Source organism: Argiope bruennichi, chromosome 8, assembly GCF_947563725.1.
Source record: "Argiope bruennichi chromosome 8, qqArgBrue1.1, whole genome shotgun sequence".
Taxonomy (NCBI): domain Eukaryota; kingdom Metazoa; phylum Arthropoda; class Arachnida; order Araneae; family Araneidae; genus Argiope; species Argiope bruennichi.
The window spans coordinates 120,410,281-120,437,211 of NC_079158.1; the positions used below are offsets into that span (position 1 = coordinate 120,410,281).

At 29.2% G+C, this 26,931-nt stretch overlaps 2 protein-coding genes across 2 annotated transcripts in view; both read right to left on the reverse strand.

Moving 5' to 3' along the window:
* LOC129981721 (alpha-mannosidase 2-like) overlaps positions 1-14,622 on the reverse strand; it is a 29,201-nt gene extending 14,579 nt beyond the window's left edge. The window contains exon 1 of the mRNA XM_056092674.1: positions 14,233-14,622. Within this exon, the coding sequence (XP_055948649.1) occupies positions 14,233-14,580 (348 nt within the window). The 5' untranslated portion in view covers positions 14,581-14,622. The remainder of the gene's footprint in view (positions 1-14,232) is intronic.
* Positions 14,623-26,292: 11,670 nt separating this feature from the next.
* The window catches only part of LOC129981732 (nonsense-mediated mRNA decay factor SMG8-like), a 30,954-nt gene continuing 30,315 nt past the window's right edge, over positions 26,293-26,931 (reverse strand). The window contains exon 23 of the mRNA XM_056092693.1: positions 26,293-26,865. The gene's annotated coding sequence lies outside the window, so the exon portion shown is untranslated. The remainder of the gene's footprint in view (positions 26,866-26,931) is intronic.

The following is a 26,931-nucleotide window of genomic DNA, read 5'->3' on the forward strand; positions in this document are numbered from 1 at the left end:
GTAAATGCATGTACAGAAAGGAATCCATCACTCTAACGAATTGCATTTTGAAGCAGAGATGATGCATTCCTTAATGAACCGAGAGGAACAAAAGATGTCAAACAGCAAAGAAACAAATTCGTTCGAATAAAAAATGTCAATTCGGAGATTCAGAGCGTGACTCTTCCACTTTCTCACAGCCCGAACAACTTTTTAACCGTGCTCGTTACAATGTTGAGTTGTTTTCTCTGGCATGCATTCAACTTGATTTTGACATCCGATAGAATAAACACCGTTTTGTAATACTTTTTATTTGAGAATAATGATAATGAAATAAATAGAACCATCGTAAATATAATACATACATGAGTCAGTAGGTTATTCAAAGTAACGCTTTTTCCCATACATCTAGAGAATTATTTTATATGTAAATATAACAAAATTTTCATTGAGGGAACTCTTGATACACTTTTTTGCATTTATCGAATGAATATTATTTTGCATTTTTTATATGATGTTGATAAAGAAATCTATAGAATCAGTCTTTCTTATTAGAATCGATCTACTACTAATAAAAATGAACGTGTGTGTGAGGGGAATTGAATGTATATTTGATACATGTATAATTTGTAAATGGGAATATGCACATCATGGCAATTTTTAAAAAAATTATTAGAATTTTAATTAATTAAAAATGAAACGAAATTTTGATGTTTTTTCATCATAACTTCCGAAATTATTATGGTACAAAAATAATTTTTACATCTTCATAAAATTCAAAAAGTATCCTCTCAATGATACTAATTTAATATTTGAGCAAATTTTTTCTGAAAGTTTGGTAATTAAAAAAAAATATTTTCTTGTCTAATTTACTACAATATATTGCATAGTTATCTTAAAATTCAAACCATTTTGATTGTTTTATCAAATATTTAATAGAGTGATTTTCTATCATTCAATGTTCAAGAAGTTGACTTCTATTTAATATCTACGTAATTTAAAAGATGAATAAAAAAATGAAGTCACAATATCGCGATGGAAGATAGATGAACTGTATATTCATATGTTTAACAGCGCTATGAAATTATGATACCGGTCCGAAATGATTGTCATTAAATTATATTTAAACAATTTAACTAAAATTAAATATAATCAATTATTTTAATTCAATTATTCTAATAAATTTATAGGCGAATAGTACAGAATAAAATAAAAATTAGAAACGACTTACATTAGAATGTTTTTTGATAAATATTTATAAAATGAATTTTATTTTGAATTCTTTTGTGCAAAAGTAATCTATAGAATGAATATATAAGATCAAATAGATTCAAAATCTAGAAACGACTTGAAAAACTCTTCAAAGCTTAGTAAATAAATAACAATTCGAATTCTTTTATATGTTATCAATGTAGAAATGGACAAAATTAATTTAAAATAGAATAAATTCAAGAATCAATATGATTCTACAGAACAGTCTGTTTTACATTTAAAACTAAATTAAGTGTTATTTAAAGCAATATTTTTACGTAACACCTAGAATTTTTGAACTTTAAAATTAAAATTAAAATTTTGTTGATGAAAATTTAAATATATTTCTAATATTCTATAGAATATACTTAGATTTATTTTTAATTTACTAGATATAATAATCAGCTAAATAAAATTAATTTAAACAGAATGTATTTAAGAATTAATATCCTGTTTAAATCAAAAATTTTATTCTAAAAATTTATAATTCATACAGATTTAAATGAAGATTGTAAGATGTTTCAAAGTCGATAGAATAGGTAGTATCTGAAATCAATCTTTTATTATTTTTTTATCCGACAGCGATTTGATAATTGAAACCATCCTTTTAGAAATTTTCCAAGAATTAGCAAGGTATTCAAAACTATATTTTTTCATACACATTAATGCAGAATGGTTGAGAGTGATATTTTAAGCGAAGATTTATTTCATTACTTGAAAACAAAATCAGCAAAAATTTGTTGCATATATTAAAAGGCAAGACAAAAATTGCTTTGCATTCAGAAGTGCGTAAATGCAGCTAGGCAAAGGAAGTTCCTCAACATAAAAGTAACAGCTGTTTAAAATACGAAAGAAAAAAAATAATAAAAGGAACTTTATCTATGCATCTCACATACAAAATTGCAAGCATAAAATAAGTTCATGCTTCAGATTAATTTTTATTATTATGAGCACTTTCTTTTTCTATCCAACCTCTACGTTTACATTTGTCTCATCTACGAGCATGTTATTGTCTACGCAGGATTATCATTAGCAGAAGATTTTTTTAATGAATTATTTTACATATATTACTAATTATTTAGAATTATACCATATTTTTTAAAAAAACTTTTGATATAAATTTTATCTTAGTAATTTTGCTTGATTCATTAAATTTCACCTCACAAGAAAATTACCAGGCAAATATGCTTTTTTCTGAAAAAAAAAAATGAATAATTTAGAATCTAACTTGAAATTAAATCCTTATTTTTAAAAACTATATTTTGATTATAATTCCACTATTTAAATCAATGATTATCAAAAATGTTTAATTCTTGGTGTGTTAAATTCATATTTTTCAAAAGTGTTCAATAATAAAACTTCAACAAACTTTTTTAGTAAAATCACCAATAATAATTTCAGGTAAAAATATATAAAATATGTTTTAGAACACATAAATTTTTTAACAAATTTTAATAAGCATAATAACCAGTATAATTAGATGAGCTTGTTGAACATAAAACTTTTATACAAAAACAGGGCGTGATCACATTATTTCCTTTACCATATATAAATTTTCGAGTAATACTTTGATTTTATGAAGCAAATGCTTTAAGCCAAATGACAGTTAATATATAATGAATAATATCTTCCTCTTACTTAACTACTTGATAAAAGAAAGACCCATAAACCACCACTAGCAACCACGCTTTGGAGGCAGAAATTTTTACATTGAAAAGCATTAGGTATTCGGAAGTTCGATATGTCTTCGTTAGCGTAGTAGGTTGTTTCAATATAAGCACGAATTTATTAATTTTCATCAGATAATGCTTGATGTTGCAAAGAATGAAACTGAATTAAAAACTGAAATAAAACAATGTATATAATATTCAAAAACTGAATTAATTTTTGAATATTATATATATTTCGTGGCATCTCATTGAGAAAGTCCAGACTTCCCAGACTATCTAGGCGTAAATTTTGGGAAGAACTAGTATTTCAATAGTTAATTAAAAGGAATATTTTTAATTCAGTTTTATACTTAATTCCGCTTAAAAATAAGAAATTTAATATCATCCGTTGCTGACATAGTTTTCCGAAGATAATTCAGGAAGAATTTAATTGACTCATTTACTTCCTGGATTCAAATCGTTTTGATATTTCAAATATCATACGATAACAACAAAATTCACTGTACGGAGCTTCCTGTTCAATGACTGATATGTGGTACATATTCAAAACAAAAGGAAATGAATAAAAAATAATGAATACATATTAGTATTTCATAAAAAATAAATGCACTATATTTCCAATATATTACATGTTTCGGTAATTGATGAATGATGCAGTATTTAAAAGCATTTGTGAAATTACAAACCAGATTACTATCAATTTTTCCTAACACATTTATGTCTGCCATTTTTTTTCATTACGAACAGTATATCTTTTTCAAATAATAATATTAGAAAAGAATATTTCTGCATGCCGAACACTAGTTAGATTTTTTTTTTTTTTGAGTTTGACCTAAAACTTTTAATTATTATCAGAAGTATTTGTATAGTATTTTTGTATAGTATCAGTGGAATACAGGAAGTGCTGATAGAAGGACTAAAAAAATATTGATTTATTTCTTGTAAATATCGGTAATTGATTTAAATACTTTTATAATTTTTAAATTTTGAATTTAAAGTATTATAAAATATTTATATTATAAAAATATAATTTTTTATAAATACTGAGGAATTTGATTAGCAAATCATTTTAAGAATTTTTCAAATAAAGAAAGGAAAGCTTTTATTTTATTTTTTAAATATTGTATTTTAAAATATTTCAATATTTGATTTCACATAAGTGATATTAAAATCTCTTTCATACTATGACCAAAAATATTACCAAGTAACCAAAGACAATTCTTGATCTGATAAAATAAACATAAATTATCAAAACCTTAATTTAGAAGTTAAAGATAATATCGATACTTAAGCATCGATGTCTTATTCATGTCTATAATATCACAAAGCGATGTCAGACGATAATTCATGACAGAAAATAAATACAAATTTTCAAAATTAAAAAAAATCGTTGTCTATTGGATAAAAGATAATATTGATATCGAACACACGACAACGTTGTTTACAACGACTAAACAACTTTTTTCTCCCCAAAATCGATTTAATACAGCGGTTAGAAGGAATAAAAAAAATTCTGGAGAATCAATCGCAGCACAAAAAGAGCAGGTGGTTTCGAGAGTCCCTTTTCTTTCGCTCTCTGCTGACAGAGATAATTAAAAAGCATGTTGAAAGAGCAATATCAAATCTCTCCACCGAATGAAAAAGCCTGATGTAAATAAATAGATAAAGGAATGAATTGGCATGTGTCTGCTCCTCTCTCGTTTATTTGTAATTGAATTAATCTGTTCCAATTTCAGGTATTAAGCAAAATCTTTTCAATTCCATTGTCAATGTCTGTTGAATAAAAAAAAAATGTACTTTTATTTATAATATATATAATTTAGATATGACAAAATTTAATTTAACATTGTGTAACTATGCAGGGTGTCACGAAAGGTAGTTTATAAATTTTATGGTTAATTCAGATATTCCGGAGGACTTCATTTTTGCTAGAGAACATGAGGTCGTTTACGCAAAAAAGAGTAGCTGTATAACAAATGTAGAGTGTATATAACTCAAAGACGAAATAACTTAAATATATCAAATTTGGTACATCATTTTTTGACTTAAGTGTAGTTTTGTATACAATTTTTGCTTCATTTGGTTGGGAGAAACGTGTCCAAAACACAAATTCGTTTTTGTATGATATTAACTGCATGCCAGGGATTAATTGCCACATAACTCAACAACGATACGATAGGATCAAACCATAGATTTAGTAAAAATTCTAAATCCACGCTAATGATTAATATTATATGGCAATACCATGTAAAGCGTTCTCTGGGATAACACCATTATGTACAGAGTATGCGAGAAAGTTTCGGTGTGACCACTCTCGCTAGATTATGGAATTTATATTATGGAAATATATGATAAAAGTTCAGAGTAAAAATCTTTTCATTTTTCTTAATATAACATAAAAATAAATTTATAGTAACTTTAACCTTCAAAAATGGCAGATGAAAATGAATTGTAGCTCTTTGTTCTTTTTAGCAATATTTGATTTATGTGAATGTAAACTGCATTTGTGTAAAAATTTTAAAACTCCTTTTGTGTTAGAGATTTTCAGGCAATAGTATAGGTATGCTATGTTGCTTGAGGGCTATGTGACACTATTATTGGTATGAAAAAAAAAAAAAAAACTGTTACTGAATTTTGTTTTCTCAAGGTTGTGCGAAAAAGAGAATTATATCAATTCAGTTTACATAGTAAAAGAAAAAGTACCAAGAACTTAGTAACTAAGCAATATCCGTTTGAACTTAATATTTTAAATCTCAATTCCATGAAACAAACGCTAAAATCGCATTTGAAATTGCTCTATGTTTGAATTCTTGGTTCTCGTGACAATCAGCTATCGGTTTTTTTCATAGGACCTCCATTTGAATTTATTTATTTTAAAATGCAGTTCCATGTAACGAATAAATCATATTGGACTCAAAAATCATATTGACGCATAATCTTCATGACTCAAAAATCATATTGACGCATAATCTTCACGACTCAAAAATCATATTGAAATTGTCTTCTATATAAATATTTGTTTCTCGAGATAATAAATCATGAGCTTTCATCATCAGTCAATGAAAAATTATTTTAAAGCTGTTTTCAGACGTTATGATATGAAACTAAATGAAGCAGAGGGAATGATGTTCCCGACACATATTCAACTCGCCGACATTTTATAGAGAGTGACTCTCTAATTTACTCTCTCTTGCAATACTCTCTAATAAATTTACTTATTAAAATTAATTATTTTAAGTTGATAATAATTAAATTAAAATAATCTAATCTAATTAATTAACAATTGCTTTTAAATAATTAACAGCCAATTTTAAATTAATTTACTTACTAACTGCATGTCATTAGCGAACAATAGAACACCGCAATAGAATACAGCATATGTATTTTGGATGATTTTTCTTGACCGATTAAACACAAAATTTTACACAAAACTGCAATATTAATATCGCATGACAAATTTTATTTGGCTAAGCTATTGTATTTTCTACTTATCACTTTCATAAATATAAGAAAGTACAGATCGAAAAACAGTCAGCCCCTTGACAGATTTGATTCAAAATTTGATAAGTATCACTTTAAATGACGATAGGTATAATTTAAAGTGATAATTATTACTTTAAATAATAAATATGTGTACTAAATTTATCCATCTAGATTTCTTTGTTTTGTAGTTACATCATAAACTTATAAATGCACAGCCGGACAGATTTCTTCTGAATGGATTTCGTTCAAAATTTGATAAAAAATGTACAAATTTAGTTGTAAGAGCATACATCAAATTTCATCGGTCTGGTTCAAAGTGATTTTGAATTATCACAGATAGACATAATTCCAGAAATCGGTTTTTCTAACTCGGGAGATCTAAGGCGTGAAGATTCGTCAAAATCTCGAATTCAAATTTTATTGACGATTACAATACTTTCATTTTGTATATATAAGAAAGTAAAAATATTTTTTTTTTAAATGTAAAATTGAATTCCTCGAGTCGTTTGATTTTTAAGTTAATCTAAGATTTTAACATCATTAATAAAAACTTTGCAGGAAGGGATGATTTGAGAGAGGATATCATAGTATACAGTCTAATGAAAAGTTGAGAGAGGGAATAAAAATTGAGAACCACTGCTCGACACCAAAATCGATCTAAAAGCATTTAAGTAATTGAAAACTATCTACAAATTTGTGGATTTCCGGTTCATTATTTTAAATTATTCCTAAAGCTATTTGGTTTGTTATGTAAGGCTAAGCCAATTTCACAAGTTGCAAAGTTATTATTTTTTCTTTCTTACAATTTTTGAACAATGAAGAATTTGAATTTTAGCATGATAATGTGAAAGACCGGTGTTCTAACTGTTAATAGCGGCATGCATTATACGATATGCAGAATTAAAAAAAAATGTTGAAAACACTATATAGGGCAGATTGACCAAATTTAGCATGTAGTTATTTCTTGGATTATAAATCCTTACTGGAAAAGGATTTTGAATAATTTAGTTATATTTTTAGTTAAAAAGCAATCAAATGCTTTTTTCTATAACTTCAGAGCATATAATTAAACAAGAACCATTTTTACATCACTTTAAAATACAGAAAATTATTTTTTCAGTTATAACAATTTCACTGTCCAGTATCTCTTTCCTCTAATGTTTTTATAATATATTTTGTAAAGTTTAGATAAAATTAATTGCCACATTTGTACTGGTGTGCGTTGTGACAATATTAAATACATTTTTTTTTTTTGTATACGCATGTGATAATTATAAAATTAAGAGACAACTTTTTAAAATAAAATATGAAAAGGTAAATAAAGACGAAAACATTATCATGCTATAATATTTTGGACTAAAGGTGCGAATCACCTAAAGCTTTTTCGCTTTTAAGTCAGTTAAAAGGTTTGTTAAAACAATGTAGAATAAAAAAAATATACATATATAATTATAAATCAATTCAATTCGACACCTTTGGAATCTTTATCCACCTTTATGAACACCCATCTTTATCTGTATGCATAAGATATATTTTATAGTAATATTTTTTTTTTTTTATGTTTTCATTCTACAATTGAAAGCGAAAAGAAAAATAATGCAATTATTTTTGATCAATGCTACCATTGCTGTTTCTCATCTTCACCGGCACTTTTCTCTAATATATTATGAATAGTTGTATCAGAAAATATGCGTATTGGAGTTGGGTACGTTCCATAATTTCATTGTTTCTATTCCACAATTGTGTTCATTTAATTTATGGTGGCTCAATTTTTTTCTTTTTTTTTTGTTGCTTTATCGTATACGAAATAAGGAGAAAATATTGCAATCTACATAACAAAACAAAAAAAAGTCAAAGTCAAGCCTTTCCCAGCTTCAGAACTCTCTTAGTTCAAAAATACATTTTTCACATTGTGTTCTTTCTGTCTGTGAACACGATAATTCCAAAATGCTTTCAGATAGACGGCTAAAATTTAGAATATGTGGTTTTTATATCAAATATGTGGATTTCTATCAAATTTTGAACGAAATCTATTAAGAGGAAGCTTTAAGGAAGAGCCTTTCTGATTATCCGAATATAAATTAACATAACACCAAAACGAAAAGATTTAGACGGCTGAAATTTGATGCACATATTTATCGTCTAAATAATAGATATTTATCAAATTTGGAATTAAATCCATTAAGAGGTTGACCGTCTATCGGTCTGTACTTTCGCATGCATGTAAATACTATAACTCATAAACGGAATGACAAATATATGAAACTTAACTATTGCATCTTGTGATTACAATTGTTTTGTGTCAACCGACCAGCAAAAATGCGTCCAAAATACATATTCCAGCCAAAGATCTATGTCTCATGACTATCGCTAACCAATGCCATGCAAGAAATTCGGAGCCTAACCCAAAAGACGATTTATGTGGAAGAAGGGGTATAAAATATTTATATGATAGTATGTGGGAAAGTTTCGTGGAGATTTTTTCCGCTGGTTTCATTTTGTTATTATTTATATTATGCAAGCGCTGCTAGCAAATTTGAAACTTTTTTTTTAAAAAAAATCATAGTTAAATGTTCTCTATTTGCAATCAAATATTTCTTGAAAAAAATGTATTTAAATTTCGAAGGTCTGTTCCAAATAATTGCAATATTATAACATACATTATACTTACTTCGTCTATCTTCATTAAATCAGTTAAATCAATCACTTGTTGCATTCTGAGAATAATCAATTTATATCATTCAATCTATCGAAATAATATTAACGTAAAAAATAACTATATTAATACTAAAAATTCTGCCTGTATATTATGTGCAAACAAAACAAAGTTTTTTTTTTTTTTTTTTTTTAATCTTGAATTTAACATTTGTAAAAGCAGGTGAGCGAAAGATTTGATAAAACAATAAAATTGGTTTACAATATTCATTATAAAACTGGTTACAATATTTATTATAAATCTTACTACAATGTAATAAAGCAGTATCATAGAATGTATTAAAAATTAATTTTGCAAATTTTGTTATAATTAACAAAAAAAGATACAGAAATGAAATGTCTCTGAAAAGCTAATTTTTGATATTTTAAGAAAGGGTAAAAATAATTTTTGTGTGATAGTGCATTTCGGATAAAGTAAGAAAAAAATAATAAAATTTTTCAAAAATTTTAATTAGTTAAAAAATAATAACACTTGGGCTAAATTTTATAATTCTAGGTTCAATAGTTTGCTCTGCAGAACAATTTAAGTGACATATTTCACAGACAGTATACTAGCCTATAAATATTATTTTAATATTTCCTGTTTGTAAAAAGATATTTGCTAAAAATAAACACTCTTTCTTATATTTCGAAATGGCATGAACTAAAAATTTGAAAATATAATAAACTGAAATCACGATTTTCACAAATACTTCACTCGCAAAACATGTTTACAATTTTCAGCTAAATAAACAGTTTTATCTTATTTCAAATCTCTATATGATACTATCTCAAAAATGTTTATAAAATTAAAAACAATAAAAAAAATCCACGAGAAATGAAAACTTTCTTCGGAGCTAAGTGTAATTCTAAAACCGATTTAGTAAAAATGTTTGATTCTTATTCAATAAATAACTAAACTTCATGGATAATGTTTAAATCCAAAGAAAAAAATATCTTTTAATATCTTTTATAAAAGCATCAAAACAATCACTGGGAAAAATAAATATTTTTGAAACATATTTTGGATTAACTGATATATCAGCCGTTTCTAAGATTGAAAACATTTTAATCTTTATTTATTTAAATTTAAATTATATTTTAAACTTTCAAACTATTTTTGAATAAAATATTAAAATTCACAAAAATTCCCTCTTATCATATACAACTTTGTTTTTAATTCAAATGAAAATATCAGTTACGTCAAACGATTTTTAAATTTCGTGGTATTTTGAAAAATCGCATCAAACGATTTTTTTTTAAATAGTCGAAAAATAATTATTTCCCAGAAATTTTTATCAATAAAAAAATAACTATTCAATATCATGAAACCTTCATTAAAACATCTTATATTTCATAATATTTTTAAATGAAATTTGAAGAAATTCTATTCTATAGTTTAGTATTTGTTTTAGAAGCAAATAAGCTATTATGCATTTCACTGTTATTTATGTATTAGATTGCCAATAGTTTTTACGTTGCTTTCTGTATTAGGAACTTTCTTATATTGGTTTTTTAATCAAAAAATATTTCAAACATTCCTGTTTTTTATAGTGAGATATGGCGGCAGACATAAATTGTCTGAAAGGTGAAGACTTCTGCTTTCTTTGAAAAAACAAACAAACTTTTTTTAAATTGATTCTTTCAGAATTATCCTGCTGAAACAGAATTAAAACGCCTTTAGAACAACTGTTGATGAATTCTAAAGCTGTTGCAAACACGAACAAATAAAAGAAAATATTTTTCTATTCATTTGATTTTTTTTTCAGTGGGAAAATGTAATATTGCACTGACCAGACTTCCCGGTTCAGCCAGGGCAGTTCCAAGTTCCCAACGAAACTAGTTTATTATACTTGTTGGACATCCCCCCCCCTTTTTTTTGCTTCTCCAAATGTCAGGTTATTTGGTTAAATTTTTTTTAGTATTAGATTTATCAAAAGAAAATCAAACAAATTAAATTCTATTTTAAAAGAATTACTTTTTGCAAGAGACGATTTGAAAGGTTTCTTAATAACTATATAAACTTGGATATATTGATATTACTTTTAAACTAAATCTGTTTACATTTTTTTAACCTATCTTGAAATATTTCAGAAAACATAATTAACAATTTAATTGCTAATAAATTGTTTAATATGTAGAACAGGCGACATAAACATGGAATAAAATTTATATTTGCTAAAATGATTATGACTAGGAATATTGAGATTTGAAAAATTTCAATGCTAAATTTTTCAATCAATTATATACTCACTGTACACAAAATATATTCATCGAAAAAAAATTAACAATATTTAAAAATATATTAGCCTGAATTTTTTTAATTATCTAAAAGTGTATAAATATATTATCTTTTAATAGAAACAGATAAAAAGTGGGAAAAAAATTAATCAATTATAGAAATATAATGTTTTATAATACAACATGCCTTAATTGAAGAAATATTTACAATGAAAAAATGAGATGATATTAGATCTAAATGGCAGTCTATAGAGTATAGACAAAGATGATATCAATATTAATAGTTTCATAAACAGAAGAATTTCATTTCATTGTTATTGCAATCTCATTGCAATAACAATGAATTGAAATTTCATTGTTAAAAGACAGAAACAAAGATAGAGAAGAGATCTCAAATATTCTGTTACAAAAGAGCTGAAAAATTGAATGCTGCAACTGTTGTTAAACAAATCTGTTAATGAAAACTGCAGAAAATTTTATTGAAACGTCTAGACCTGGCGTGTGGTTACAATGTTTACGATCTGTCATGTATTAGAACTGTAAAAAACCAACAAAACTTTCAAATAAATAATAGTCAGAACCACATTTTACTGCAGGAAAACAGCCTTTTCTTCCCCTTTTGCCAGTGATATGGATAATGCAAAACAGTCAAACATACTCTTTTTGAATGTTCCAAATCTTAAATCAAGACGGCTGCCGCATATGAAATCTAATGACAGACATTTCACACAGGACTTTTAGTTTCAGTTTTTTGAATATCTCTATTGAATCGGAATTTTTTTAAAACAGCATTTTAATTTTTTTTATTAGATTTAAATTTTAGAAAAAATATAACTCATTTCTTCCCAAAGCAGTTTTCTGACAAAATATATCCCAGGAAGATCTACCGACAACAAACCTCAACCAAACCAAATAATGAGGGTTTAGTTTAGTTATGTTAATGCCATGTTTTTTAAAGCAACACTAGGGCTATTTTGGGACGGACCTCTTAATTTTGAGCTGCGGTCAGATAACCAGGACGACACCTGAGCTGGTACCCTTCTGTAAACTTCCACACCACACCAGCGGAAGGACATTTGGCTCCGACAGATTTTACGTGCACTACACCCGCTTACATGACGGTTATTACAAATAATGGGGCAGAAGGGACTCAAAAAATATAAAAAATGGGCTTACTTTTTAATATTGATTGAATAGGACGTTTAAAACTATCGAAGAAGTGATTAGAGGAAAGACTCATTAACTCCAAGAGGAATGTGAAATTCTTATTTTTTTAATGTTAGACAGTTAAACTAGGCTGCAGGCACCATAAAAGTGTATCCAAGTACAGTAGCTATGATGCAAGGTTTATCAGGAAAGATAGCCCACAGATGGATAATGCATTCTCTTGCGGATAGTTCCCAAGCTGAGTAACATCTTTCTTTTAAGTCAATAGCCTCGCTTAACAAGCAGTACCGCCTGTTGTAATTTTCCGAGTTTTAAAAGAGCAAGGGAAAAAAAAAAAAAAAAACCCTAAAATTTTACTTATCGATAACGGATATTTCTGCCCTTTTTACTTTCTCGTATACGTAGTATAGAGAAAATATAGTGATCATTAAAAAATTCAAACTCGAAGTTTTGACAAATATCGAGCTTTCGAACACCCTACGTTCGAAAAACACAATTTTGGAAAATGTCCGTCGGGCACAAAGATAAATAAAAAACGCTTTGATGTAGACAGATGAAATTTGGTATATGGTCTTTACACAAATACACAAATTCTAGTCCTTATGCTACTTTTAAAAAAAATAGATAGAACATTATAAGTAAACATATAGTATAAATAAATATATGTTTACTTACATTAAACGTAAACATATGCATCTTTATATTATCAGTTGCTTTATCCCATTTTACTACTTCGTTTGAATTATTTAAGTGAATATTTGGGGTAACAAATTAATTTTCTGCTCATAAATGTAACCAAAACGAAATAATATTACTTCGGAAATATTTAAAACTTTCTGGTTAAACAACCTACGCAAGCAATTGTGCAATAATATTCAATCTATTGGTTGCAAAGTGCTGCAAAAAATATGCATTTTTGTCGAAATGAAAAAAATAATTACTGAAATATTAAATCAAGAAAAATACATTCTCTTAATACAGCAGTAAAATATTACTTATAAAAATATTTAATATATTTAATATATTTTATATATTTAACACAATATATTTTTCCCCATTATTTTAATGGTTGGTTGGTTGCTTGGAGTTTTATGGCGCAAGAGCCATATCTGGCCATACTGCGCCAAGCAAAATGTAAAGAAGGCTTTATTAATTATTAAAAATACTTAAAGCACAAGATCATGATAAAAGTTTATTAAAACATGGAGATAAAACATGAATACATAACATTTAAAAATGTTAAAAAGAAAACACAAAATATCATTTTGAAAAATAAGTAAAAAGGAAACGAATGATGGAAAGTTGTTAAAATTTTTAAAGTGATAAGGCAAATGTAATTTGTGAAAACATTAAATGTGATTTAAAAAGCTTATGGCTCTCAGAAAGTTAAAAATATTTGGCCATTATTTGAAATCTATCGGTAGAGAATAAAAATACCTGAAAAAGGTACGAATTAAAACTATCTAAGCGATGTAAAAGATTTATCATAATTATTAAAAATCTCATTATTTTTAAATGAATTTAAATTTTGTTTTATCATTTATATAGCTAAACTTTCATTCTTGAAAACGGAGATTCCGATAGGCGCTTTCTTCTATTAATGCTTGAAAAGTTCACCGTTGCTATACTTGTACAAGCAGAGTTATAAAACAGCAATAGCAATAAACCCTCCGAGTTGATAGTTTTTTTTCTCCGAAAATTTCATAATAAGTAAACAAACAAAATGGAAGGAAATGAAAGAAATTACTTCTAGCGGCAACTCTTTCCATGTTTCTCTTATCTCCCGATAACGACTTTCAAGAACCTCGTTCCAAAATCCTGCACCTGCATTATCGGGAACTCTGAAGTCCAACTTGGGGTAGATATCAGCTGTGTTCAGTCTCTCTGTCGACGGCTTGGGAGTGCTGCTTTTACATTTTCCGGACGAAGACCACAACCGATCCCACCAGCTGGCAGTCAAAGAATCGTCTGAGGATATTCGATTTTTCAGGTATGACGGACTGGGAAACGAAGAATAAGAACAGATGACAAGAAGCACCGTGCCGAGAAGAATGATGGACAGAAGAGCCCGCGTACGAAACCGACGGAGGTGCATTTCTGACTGATGTGCCAGGTTGCGCGTTTGAATGACGGGCGAAATGAAGGGGAAGCGTTGATAAAGCACGCGGAGCGGATGCTGTAGCCAGATAACGTGCGATTCGTTAACTGATTGACAGATTTCTCGCGCGAACAGCTGAAAACACGAATTCGCCGTTTTGGGGGAAAAATTGGAAGTGTGCTAATAGGATGAGAAACGTTATTGTTTCTCATTCTATTTTTAGATATTTTTTTTTTTTTTACATTGTTTGCTATATTTTATTATAAATTCTCGTTTCGCATCGACATCAGCTGAAAATAGAAATTGCAGAGCTGAAAGGTTAAATAGAATGAATAATTAAGGTTATAAATTTAGACAACTGCCCAGCCCTTTGCACTCGAAATACTACTGTGTCTAGGGCTAGATTAAACACTATGAATGTCGTTAAGTAATGAAAGTTCTCTAACAAAAATCAGATGCTTTTTATTCGTTTTAAATTAATCTTTGAATAAGCAATTTTTAAATGACAAATATTTTGATAAATTAAAAAAAAAGCATTTAAATTGCCTGCTATCTTCAAGTTTTCAGTATCTCACATATAAAAAATTTAAACATAAAAGAAGTTTTAAACGAAATTATATAAAAAAAATATTAAATATCAAATTCAGGAAAGTTTGACAGGTCTTTAAAATGAAAGTCCGTCTGACAACTGAAAAAAAAAAAAAAACAGTAAGTGAATTTGAAGATATGAAAAAAATATTCCTAAGAAAATAATTCTCTGAAATTTAAATGATATTTTATTTTTATTGAATAAATTAAAATATATAATCTTTGCAAAAAAAAAAATATCAGAAATTAATTACTCTCAAAATATTGAAAAAAAAAATTTATATCGACTATCTTTTCCAAAATTGTAGAAGGTTTTTAGGCAATTGTCTACTTTGATATTTTTGGTTTGATAGTCCTGCACATTCAATATATAATATTACTCCTACGAAATACATGTTGCTTGGAAGTATATTTTAAAATAAGTAGCCGTATGATGTAAATTTTTCGGCGCATATTAATGCATTGCAGTAAAAAAATGAGGCAGAGAGATATATTTCAAAGAAAAACTGAAAAAAAAAAAATTACATCTGTTAAAATACCATAGATATAATTAGCATTTTGACTAAAAATGACAAAAAAGCTAGCATAATACAACGAAGCATTTTACAGAATATTTTTATATCCTTTTCGACCAAAAAGCGTCAGAAAATTATTGAATAAGAAATAATTTATTTTAATTTAATTCTTACATATTGTATTCGACTTTTTTTCAATCTTTAGATTATATTCAACAATTTTAAAATTATACTTTAGGACCCTTTCTTTATTCTACAGTTGCTCCTGCTTTCTTATGTTATTAATTGAATGGAGTCCATTTTCTCTCGTGAGATACATTTCAACTGAGCTGTCTCAATTTGATTCAAAAAATAAGGAAGAGACAACATTTCATTAATCTTTCTGCATCGAAAACCAGCGGAAAACCTCGAAACTTTCTTCCGTACTCTCTAACAAATGTACTTATGCATATTGTTACAAACTTGTAATTTGCTTCCCATCACGGCTAGTATCACCTTAAGAAAGAACGTTGTAAGATCTGTGCTGAGCGGCTGCCAAGTCAATGTCCTGAGCGAATGAGAGCGAATGAGTCAATGAAATGGCGACCATTTGGCGACTTGGCGTTGAATTTGGCGAGTTTGGCGACTAAATGGATAATACCAGAAAGTTCGAGAAGTTTCATGATCCATCCAGTAATAACAGAGATAGATCCAGAGACGCCCTGATTGTCTGCAGTTTCTAGCCCCGCCTCCAGGAACTATAAAAGACGAGCAATCTGAAGCTGCGAGGAAGTGTGTGTATCGGCGGAAGTTGTGTGTGTGAGAGTGGTCGGAGTCGCCGACGAGTAAAAAGACTAGAGGATTAGCAAGCAAGCAAGTTGCTGAACTATTAGAGATTAAATGCATTACGATTGATCGATGGTATTTTGCTGTATAGAAAAATTTCGTAACAATATTTAACCATATGGCATTGGTGAACCATAGTTACGGAAGCTCTTATTAAAATATATCTTTTGCCATTTTCTTCCGAACAATTAAAATCAAAATTGGACACAGAAATACAATTGTACAAAATTATATATCAAATTTGATACATTTAAATCATTCCGCTTTTGAGTTATCGCTTTTACATGTTTCTGGAAGTACAGACAGACAGACGGATAACCCTTCGTTGAATTTGGCTTAAAATTTAATAAATATCTACACTATAGATATTTATTAAATCTGTGCGTCGAATTTTTTCTGTCTAGCTCGTACCATCGTGCTACCTTATAATTAGATAAACGCCTCAGACAGAATTTATCAAAATGGATTTCGTTCAAAATTTGACAGAAATCTAAAAATATGGAAAGAAATCCATGCATCCATTTTCATCCTCTAAGTTCAAAGCCTTTTTGAGTTATCGTGTTGACAGACAGATAGACATTAATTCCAAAAACGTGTTTTCTATCTCAGGGAAGTCTGAAACTCAAAAATTCATCAAAATCTCGAATTTAAAATTTTCACGATTACATTATTTTCTATTTGTATACGAAAAAGTAAAAATTTAAAAGAGATTTGCCGTATTTGGGTAGTTTTTCTAGATTGGGCAGTGTCGTAGCTTCATTTTTAATAAATATTTGGACTGTGAAATGGGACATTTATGATACAACTATTGAATGAATTTTTTAATAAAAATGCTACATGTTTACAATCAGAGAAAAATTTTTGCTTTCATATTGTTTATCAAAGTCTAATAATTCTACTAAAATTTTAGAATAAGAAACAAATTATATAATAATATCCACTGAGAAAAAACTTGTTCGGCGACAGTTTGTAATAGTTTTTGAAAACAATATAGAGATAAAATTTGATGATTTTTTTTTTTGTCTTTGCCTTATAGTTGCTTAGCCTGAGTCACAAACAATTGCTTAAAATGAACTGTTTAAATCAAGGGGACTATTATCTTGAATCAGAAGGAATTGTCCAGTAAGCAATTATAATCACCAGTCCTCATAAAAAGTAAATTAATAAGTCAAAGCATAAAAAAGACAATAAATGGACTTTAAAAATTTAATATATTGACTCAGAATGAGCAAAACCGAAGGTTATGTGGTTTTGTATCATATGAGAGAAAACAAAGGAGAGGAAATGATATAGTTTAATAAATATATAAACATCATATTTGCACTTGCCATATGTGAATTTTAGATCCAAAAACACTTTTGCTTAAAAAAGTTGGTGGTGCATTTTGGAAAGTCAATTTCAATAATTAGATCGGAAACACGATATTTATACTAGATTAAACTTGCTTGTATATGTAGTATAGAGAAAGTATTTAATAATCAAAAACTTTGAATGTGAGACTGATGAATCACCACGTTTCAGACTTCCTTGAGTTCAAAAAACGCATTTTTGGCATTATGTTTGTCTGTCTATCTGTGAATACAGTAACTCAAAAATGTTTTGAGCTAATTGAGTAAAATATGGTACTTTGTCTTGCGACTAAATTTGAGTTCTATCAAATTTTGAACGAAATCCATTTGCAGGATGTCTGACTGTACGAGCAAATTCAAAAATGCTTTGAGCTAATTGGATAAAATATGGCACAGGTCTTGCGACTAAATTTGAGTTCTATCAAATTTTGAACGAAATCCATTTGCAGAATGTCTGTCTGTACGAGCAAAAGTTAATACGACAACTACAAATCGAAGAGAGCTAGATAGATAAAATTCGGCACACATATTTAAGATCTACAATGTAGGCACCTATCAAATTTTGAGCTACATCCAACAAGAGGTTGAACGTTTGTCTGTCTGTACTTTTAGAAACATGTAAACGTGATAGTTCAAAAATCAGTGACTTAAATATATCAAATTTGTTATAAATTTTGTGACTACAAATGTCATTTCTGCTTCAATCGGTTGAGTTAAACTTGTCTAAAACACATATTCAATTCTCTGATGCTATTAACGCATGCCAGGGATGTATCGTCCAATGACTCACCAAGGATGACACGATAGATTCAGTAAAATTGCTGAATTCACGTAAAAGGTTAGTATTTCGTAACTATTGTGCAATTCGTTCGCTGGGATATATTACCTTTTGTGATGCCATCAAAATACAGCCGACTGAATAGGCCAAATTTGTCTTTAACATCACAGTCGGACAAAACACACAACATAAAACACATAACATAAAAAACATTTACAACATATAATCAATAGGAAATTCAAACATTACAATATTAGTAAATCCATTCCCACGACCATCATCTTAATCCACAAGATAGGACACCATCACCAGGCATCAATGCCTTTTTCTTTCAACACCACAAAATACAAAACAACATCACATAGCACAACCCCACGCTGACTCCCGCCGAAAAAATCTCCGTCTGCCAAACTTACTACCGGTGTGATGTCATCACATTTTTGATCTACATCAATACAGTGCTGCCATCTATCTTCTGGCAATTTTCCGGTCAAATTCTTTACACTTTATTAGAGAGTATGCGAGAAACTTTCTTGGGAAATCGGTCCCTACTTTAAATCGTATCTCTTTAAAAAATTTAATTATATTGATTTAAAAATTAATAATTATACTAAAAAAAACCTTATTTTTTGTTATTGGAAACAATTCTCTATCGTCGTACATAATAATAAACTTCAAATGTGGCAATTTTATGCCACAGTTTGTCACTTCCCAGATGAAAGTAAAATGTGAGTTGACTCCAAATGTTATGCTAAAAGGCAGATGCAACTTTCAATCATTTAATTAAGCAGTATTATCTAATACTTTCACCATACAGATGCAGATGAAATGTTAAAAAAAGAGTAAACAAAGAGATGCAGAGTATTTTAAACGCCAAATTTTTATCCACTTCATGTTGTTGTTGTTTTCTCTTTGAAGGCAAATATAATATTAAGTATAAAGCAATGAGCGTTGTAACAACACTGTAAAATAACTCTCTAGAAAAAAAAAATCTGTTATTTCTGGAAAGATGCAGAGATATGAGAAGCAATTACATAAGAAAACAGCGACAGTGGTCTCCCTAAAACTTTCTCGCATACTTTCTAATAAACTATCAAGCCAAATAACGCCTTACATAGCTTTGCTGTATAATAGTTAGGAAATATTAACTTTTGGCGCAAATTTATCATTTTTATCGAATCTATCGTGTCATCCTTGAGTAGTTATTTGGCGATTAAACCCTGGTATGCGTAAATAGTATTCAAAAATCCAATTTGTATTTTAAACACGTTTTTTATTACGGATTGAAAGAAAAATTTGACACATAATAGCTCTTGTAGTCACAAAATCTCGTATCAAATCTGATATATTTAAATCATTGCCCTTTTGATTTACCGCTTTTACATGTTTCTGAAAGTGCAGCATTAAAGATAGTCAAACTTTTATTAGATTTGGCTCAGAATTTGATGGGTGTCTACTCTACAGATGTTCAATCTGTGTACCAAATTTCATCTATCCAGCCTTTTTTGTTTTGTAATTATCATGTTAATTTACATTCGAACAGCCAACCAGAGTGGAATTTGCTCAAAATTTGATAGAAATCTACGAATTTGGTATAAAGACAGAAGAACAAATTTCATCCCCCTAGCGTCACAGCGTTTTTGTGTTATAATTATGACAGACAGGTGGACATTTCCGAAAAAATCTGCTTTTCGAATTGAGGGAAGTCTAAAACGTGGAGATTCGTCAAAATCTCTAAATCGATTTTTTAACGATTACTGTATTTTGTTTATACTATGCATACGAGAAAATAAAAAAGGCTTAATACGCTCTCAATATATGTGAAATCAGTTGAAAATGTACCTTCAGTACTTCATTGCATAACTCCCTAAGAAAGATATTATCATCACTTCCTTTAGCATGAAAAGTAAAAATCATGTGCTGGGCTGTGAAAGCTAAGAGTACGCAAATTTTTATGTTCAGAGGCCCAATACAATTTTAAAAAAACACTTTTGAAAGTGTGTTAGAAAATTTTTAATAGCTTAATTGAATTCAAAGTAAACAGTCAAATTTGTAACAGAGCTACAACTTTAGAAATTTTACCTAACCTACCAAACTTTTATTTACCAAATTTCATTTATCTAAGTGGTTACGTATTTCTGTAACATTTTTTACGTGCTTGCGAATATAAAGACCTTTGGTTCGAAATTTTTATATGGATGTATATTTTAGATGCTAAAACTGTGTACCAAATTTTCCAATTAGCGCTTTGTGTTTTGAAATTATCGTGTTCACCGGTACTCGAATATACAGAAGAAAAAAACAACCTTCATGTAAAAGGATTTCGTTCAAAATTTCATAGAAATCTGCAGATTTGATGAAAGGAAATTCCATCTCAAAGCTCTTTCGGTTATCTTGTTCGCAGTGAAATATAATTCAAAAAATGTTTTATTCGGTGGTTAAATCAAGAAGATCAGACAGAATGAAGAGTTCGAATTTTGTGGTGAGCATTTCTTTCTCTTTGAATAGTTTATATACAAAAATAAAATAAAAAAAGGAATTTTATTGGAAGCAATACAATTTTGGTATCTTTTGACAAGAGTAAGAAATGGCCTACAAGCAACTATAGAGCATCACATACATTTTGATTTACTTTCAGCTTTGAAAGCCTTGAAACACTCGACGTACTCATTTTTGAAAGTCCACAATGAATAAAATACACATTGTCCGGCATATAATTAAAAAATTAAACTCTTGCACAAAAATTAATTGAAGTAAAAATATTTAAAAAATTCACCAATGGCGAGCCATTGGACTATGTAAAAATATAACTAACAACTGCTCTAGAAACAATAATCACGCGTAGAAAAATACCGATTCATTGTTAAAATCCAATATTAGTGATTTTATTTGAATAAAAAAAAACTATCTGTAAAAAAAAAAAAATCTCTTTGTTTAAATCAGCCAAACGAGGAAAGTAAAGAGTTAAGTAAATGAAAAAGATATATTTTCTCCATTTTATCAGTATTTCTTTAAACTGAAATAAAACTTTTTTCCTTGACTGCAGGATACATTTAAATCCGTTAAACATTAAAAGAACCGACACTGCAAAGAAAGTACAGTCTATAATCGTGTAGATTTGGAGTGGTGAAATGGGATATTTTTTCCCACCAGAATTAAAATATAAACACCTGAACAAAAAATAAGGACTTTTAAGGTCCTTGTGTAAAGACCATGGAAGAATAAGTAGTTTATAAGATCTTTTAATGACGCGATGCACCCTGTACTATAACTGAGGGAAATTTACACTACTGGTTAAAAGTATTGCAAGTTTGAGAAATTTCACGTTTTTTCTAGAATAAGCCCCCCCCCCAAAAAAAGTAATATTTTTCCATTTAAAGTGATATTTTCTAATATAAATATAGTGGAGTAGTTTCAAGCTACTGCGTCATCCATAGTGAAGCAATCGTCTGCAAAGATTGTGTCATCTCAGTAGTTTATTATAAAATCGCTCCGACTGAAAAGGATTTCATTTCGTTTGTTGCTCTGTCGAAGTTCGTTCGCTGTGCATTGCTTTTCAATTTAAACTGCTCATTTCTTTTTAAAATGTGTGAATTAGCACGTGAGAAGCGTCAAACTGTTATTTTAATGCACCAAGGAAACATTTCAAATGTTAGGATTGCTCACCGGTGCGACTGCAGTGAGTCGACTGTTTCACGCCACATAAAGAGATTCAAAACTGAAGAAACCGTAGATAAAAAGCCTAGAAGTGGTCGCTCGGGATTATCTTCTAAACGTGCAGATGCTACATTGAAAGATTATGCCGTAAAAATAGATTTGCAAGTTCTGCTACGCTTGCAAGAGAATGGAATGAGTCCATGTCTGTCATTTGCCAGCCCTAGAACAGTTCGCAGGAGGCTCTGTGAAGCTGATTACAAGGCACAAGTACCAGGAAAAAAACCCAGTACTGACGAAAACAATGTGGAAAAAAAGGATTGCAATGGGCCAAAGTGCATAAAAATTGGAATATTTCGGAATGGAGACAAGTTATATTCAGCGACGAAAGTTGCTTTTCTTTAATGTCTGTCAGGCCTGGTCACGTTTGGCGTAAAGCAAAGAAGAGCGTGAGGTCAGAATGCCTGTTCGTACACCAAAGCACCCAGAAAGTATAATGGTGTAGGGGTGCATGTCATATCAGTCAACTGGACGACTTCATTTTGTACAGGGAATCATGAATGGTGACAAGTATGTTGGTGTGCTGAAGGATCAACTGCTTCTCGTAATGCTCGTGACATGTTCTGAAGGCAAAAATGGATATTTCAGCAAGATCTAGCACCCTGTCATACACCGAAAAACATAAGACAAACTTTACAATTAATTTTAAATTTCACTTCAGTTCAGTTCTGACCTCTATATCGAAACATTCGTTATTTTAGGTTAAGGCTGCATTTGTAAAATGTGATATTAATGCTCTCACAAGGCCAGGAAACTAGCCAGATTTAAACACCATTGAGAATTTATGGAGTATAATAGGAAATAAAATAATTGAATCACCTCAGAACAAAATGAGAACTTCAGGAAAGTTTGACACCATGAAAGAGCGAAAGAAATGTTGCAAAACCTTTTGGATTCCGCACCTAACAGAGTGGCTGCTGTGATCGAAGCTAGAAGTGGCACAACCAAATATTAAATGCTTTTCAGTTAACTTGAACTCTTTTATTATCTTTTCTGATTAAAAGAACGTGAAATTTTTTCTTTACTTCATTTTATTCCAGGATACCAAAATGGATTCCGATACTGATAATCTGTACATTTTGTTTGTATTTTACTCTTTTTGGAATTAAATAATGTTTTTTGTTCAATACCTTAATTCTATCTTACCTTTAGACAAGTTTTACATATTGACATAAAAATTTATCACTTTAAATGAAAAAAAAAATGGGGGGGGGGGCTTATTCTTGAAAGACATGAAATTTCTCAAACTTGCAATGCTTTTAACCATTAGTATTATATATATATAATTTTCGATACCTTCCTCGCTGTTTCGCATTCAGTCTGTGCTTCTTTGAAAACTTCTTATAACCCTGCCCTTTATTGGTCAGACAGGAGAATCAGATACATGGCGTACATTCGCGCCAAGTTGTAGCGATTTGTTGGCGATAAATCGCCAAAAGTGATAACCTTCTTTATCATTTCCTAATAACTCTAAAAGCGAAAAATTAATGCCTCAAAAGCGATAAATCGACAAATTTCTGTCCGTGCCTTTTGAGGCTTCAAAACCTATGAAACAAAACATCATGTTCTCACTTAATATAAAATTATATAAAAACAGATGAATTACGCCGAAAACATTATTATGCAACGATGTTTCTGACAAGAAGATCGATTCTCCTTCATATTTTTAAAAACAATCTTTTCTTTGTTATTAATTAATCCTTCTGTCATTCAAAATAACCACACTTACAACGAAATTCATAGAGGAAATGTGTGGAACTTGAGTCGAAGCAAACAACGAGTTTAAAAAAATAATTTAATAAATATACTCGTATGTTTATTAAATTTCTTAATGGGCGAATCAACCCTGCGGTGTTTAAAGAAAGTAAATACAGAGGAAGCAGTGCTTCTTGGAATTCTTCCCTCACCAAAGATGGTCTATAAAGTAGTTTTTACTTATAGCGCTATACTGAAAACGTGAAAAAGAAATAATTGATAAAGAGTTTAAGTATTGCACACAAAATTGAGTATAATAATTTAAATTATATACTAAAAAATAGCTGGGGTGCTGCAATTGATGTCTTGCTTCCATACCTGAAGAAAATAGAAACTTATTTTAATCACTGATAATTTATGGAAAAATAACGAACTTTTAAAAAAGGAATCGCTTCCATAAATGTTTTAATATCCTTCGGCTATTGTTAAATAAACTAAACGTAAAGGGGATTTCAAAAACGCTTTTTAATCCTTTATGGAAGCTTTTTTTACTTTCTCGCTTACGTAGTATAGTTATCGCCAAAAAATTCGAACTCGAGATTTAGACGAATCTCTGCGTTTTCAATCTTTCTGAGTTCGAAAAACCCTTTTCTAGAAAATGCACGTCTGACTTCCTTGTGACAAAGACAACCTAAAAACACTTTGAGCTAGACGGATGAAATTAGGCATACGGTCTTTACATCAAATTTGTAGACTTCCCTCAAATTTTGAACAAATTCCGTTCAGAGGAGATCTATCTGTCTGGCTCTTCGAATGTAAGTTAGCTAATACAAAATGAGATCTAGACAGATAAAATTCACATAGCACACATAATTAACATCTATAGTCAAGACAACTATCGAATTTTGAATCAAGTCCAACAAGGGGTTGATTGTGTGTCCGTCTGTACTTTTAGAAACATATAAGTGTGCGAAATCAAAAACGGAATTTTTATATATACATCAAATTTAGTGTGAGATTTTGTAATTACAAGCGTAATTTTGGATCAATTTTTTTTTCAAATCAAAAATTTTGCGGAAAAAGCATCTAAAACACAAATTTGATTTTCGGATACTATTAACCGCACACCAGGGATTAATCAAATAATAATTCCACAAGGATGACATGATACATTTATAAAAAAGATAAATTCACAGCAGAGGTTAATATTTCGTAACGTATCCAATCCTATGCAAAGCGCTTCTCGCCATAAAGGTATTCTCAGGGTAACAGCTTTATTGCGAGAATATTTTAGAAAAATCATGCCCACTGTTAAAAAAAAAAAAAAAAAAAAAAAAAAAAACAGAAATGACGCAAGTTGCAGATTATTAAGGATCTAATTTGACCATGACTTAAAATTCATGTGCATGTTCTATACAGAAACTAATGTATTGATCATGAAAATCCTGGTCATGCAGGAAAATCGGGCACATGGCGTCGAATGGCACCAAGACGAAACATTTTTTTAAAGAAGATATGACGCCCATTGTGTTAAATTTTTTTAAAATTTCATATTATATTAGTTTGGCTAAAATATTTTTCGCCTTGGCAAGAAAATCTGATACCCGATTCTCCCTTTTTACCAAAATTTCGAATCAATTGTAAGACAAAATAACATTAAGATAGACTGTTCAGTCTTCTAATTATCACTCCAGTTAAACTAAATGATTATGAATTTTAAAAATAAGGTTTCGCAAATCAAGGTTAAAGTTTAAAAACTAAATAACGCATTTATTAACATATGGATTGTTGTATATTTATAGTCACTTCTGCAAGGAAGTTGGATAAAGCTTCAATACCCTTGTGTTTGCAGATGAAATTTCTTGCTCTCCACATCTGGTAGCAGGGGATAAACACCTTTGCTGCTATAAATCCCTAGCTATTACTTCTTTCAAGTCCAAGTTAAAGCATAAATACAGAATTAAATTCTATTCATTCAAAGAAGAAATTAAAATATTTAAAGAGTGGGAATGTTCTCTTCACAACTTTTAACTATACAAACACAACATATCACCCTTTCGTACAAAGATAAATTTTTTTTAAAAAAATGAAAAGATTCATCAAAATCATTAAATAAAAATTTGTCATGATTAAAAAAAACTTTCTTTTTGCATATCTTGTATAAGAGAAAGTAAAAATCTGAGAGAAACATAAACAGAACATAAAATGAATCAAATTCTTTTATTCAAAACAACACTGAAAAAAAAAAAAATCTGACAGAATACAGTATAGATCATGAAAAGCTTATTTTCAAAAAACATAGATAGAAAAAAAATGATAATCTGAGATAACCACCTGAATGTTGAAGCATTCAGAATTTAAAATATTATTTTAAATTTTGGAAGATGTATTATCAATAGATATTGAATTGGTTCTCTTATTTGAGCTTAATGGAAGAATATATGCCAAAAAAAAGGGAGGATAAGGCATCGACTCACTTTAAAAACTATTTCCAAAATTAAAACCTTAATTTGGAAATATTTACATGTTTTATCAAATGTTATACCATAACATGTAATAAAGGACATACTTTCATGGTTGTTATAATTTCATTTACTACCATCATTCAAAAGTCATAACACTGGTTGCATTCTTCATTTAAATGGCATGAAAACATTTGATGAATTTTTCACACTATGCACTGATGGAGCTCCAAGGTGTCTCATGAGAAAGCTTCCAAGGTTTCCCCCTGGTCTGTACACTCTTGATGCATAAAAATATTTCTCCCACATCAGATTGCATAATGCATTCCTTATGAGCACATTCAGCAACAAATTCCCTTAAAGAAAATAAAATCAATTCTTAACTCTGAATTTAATGAAAGGAAATGTTTTCAGTTTCTCAC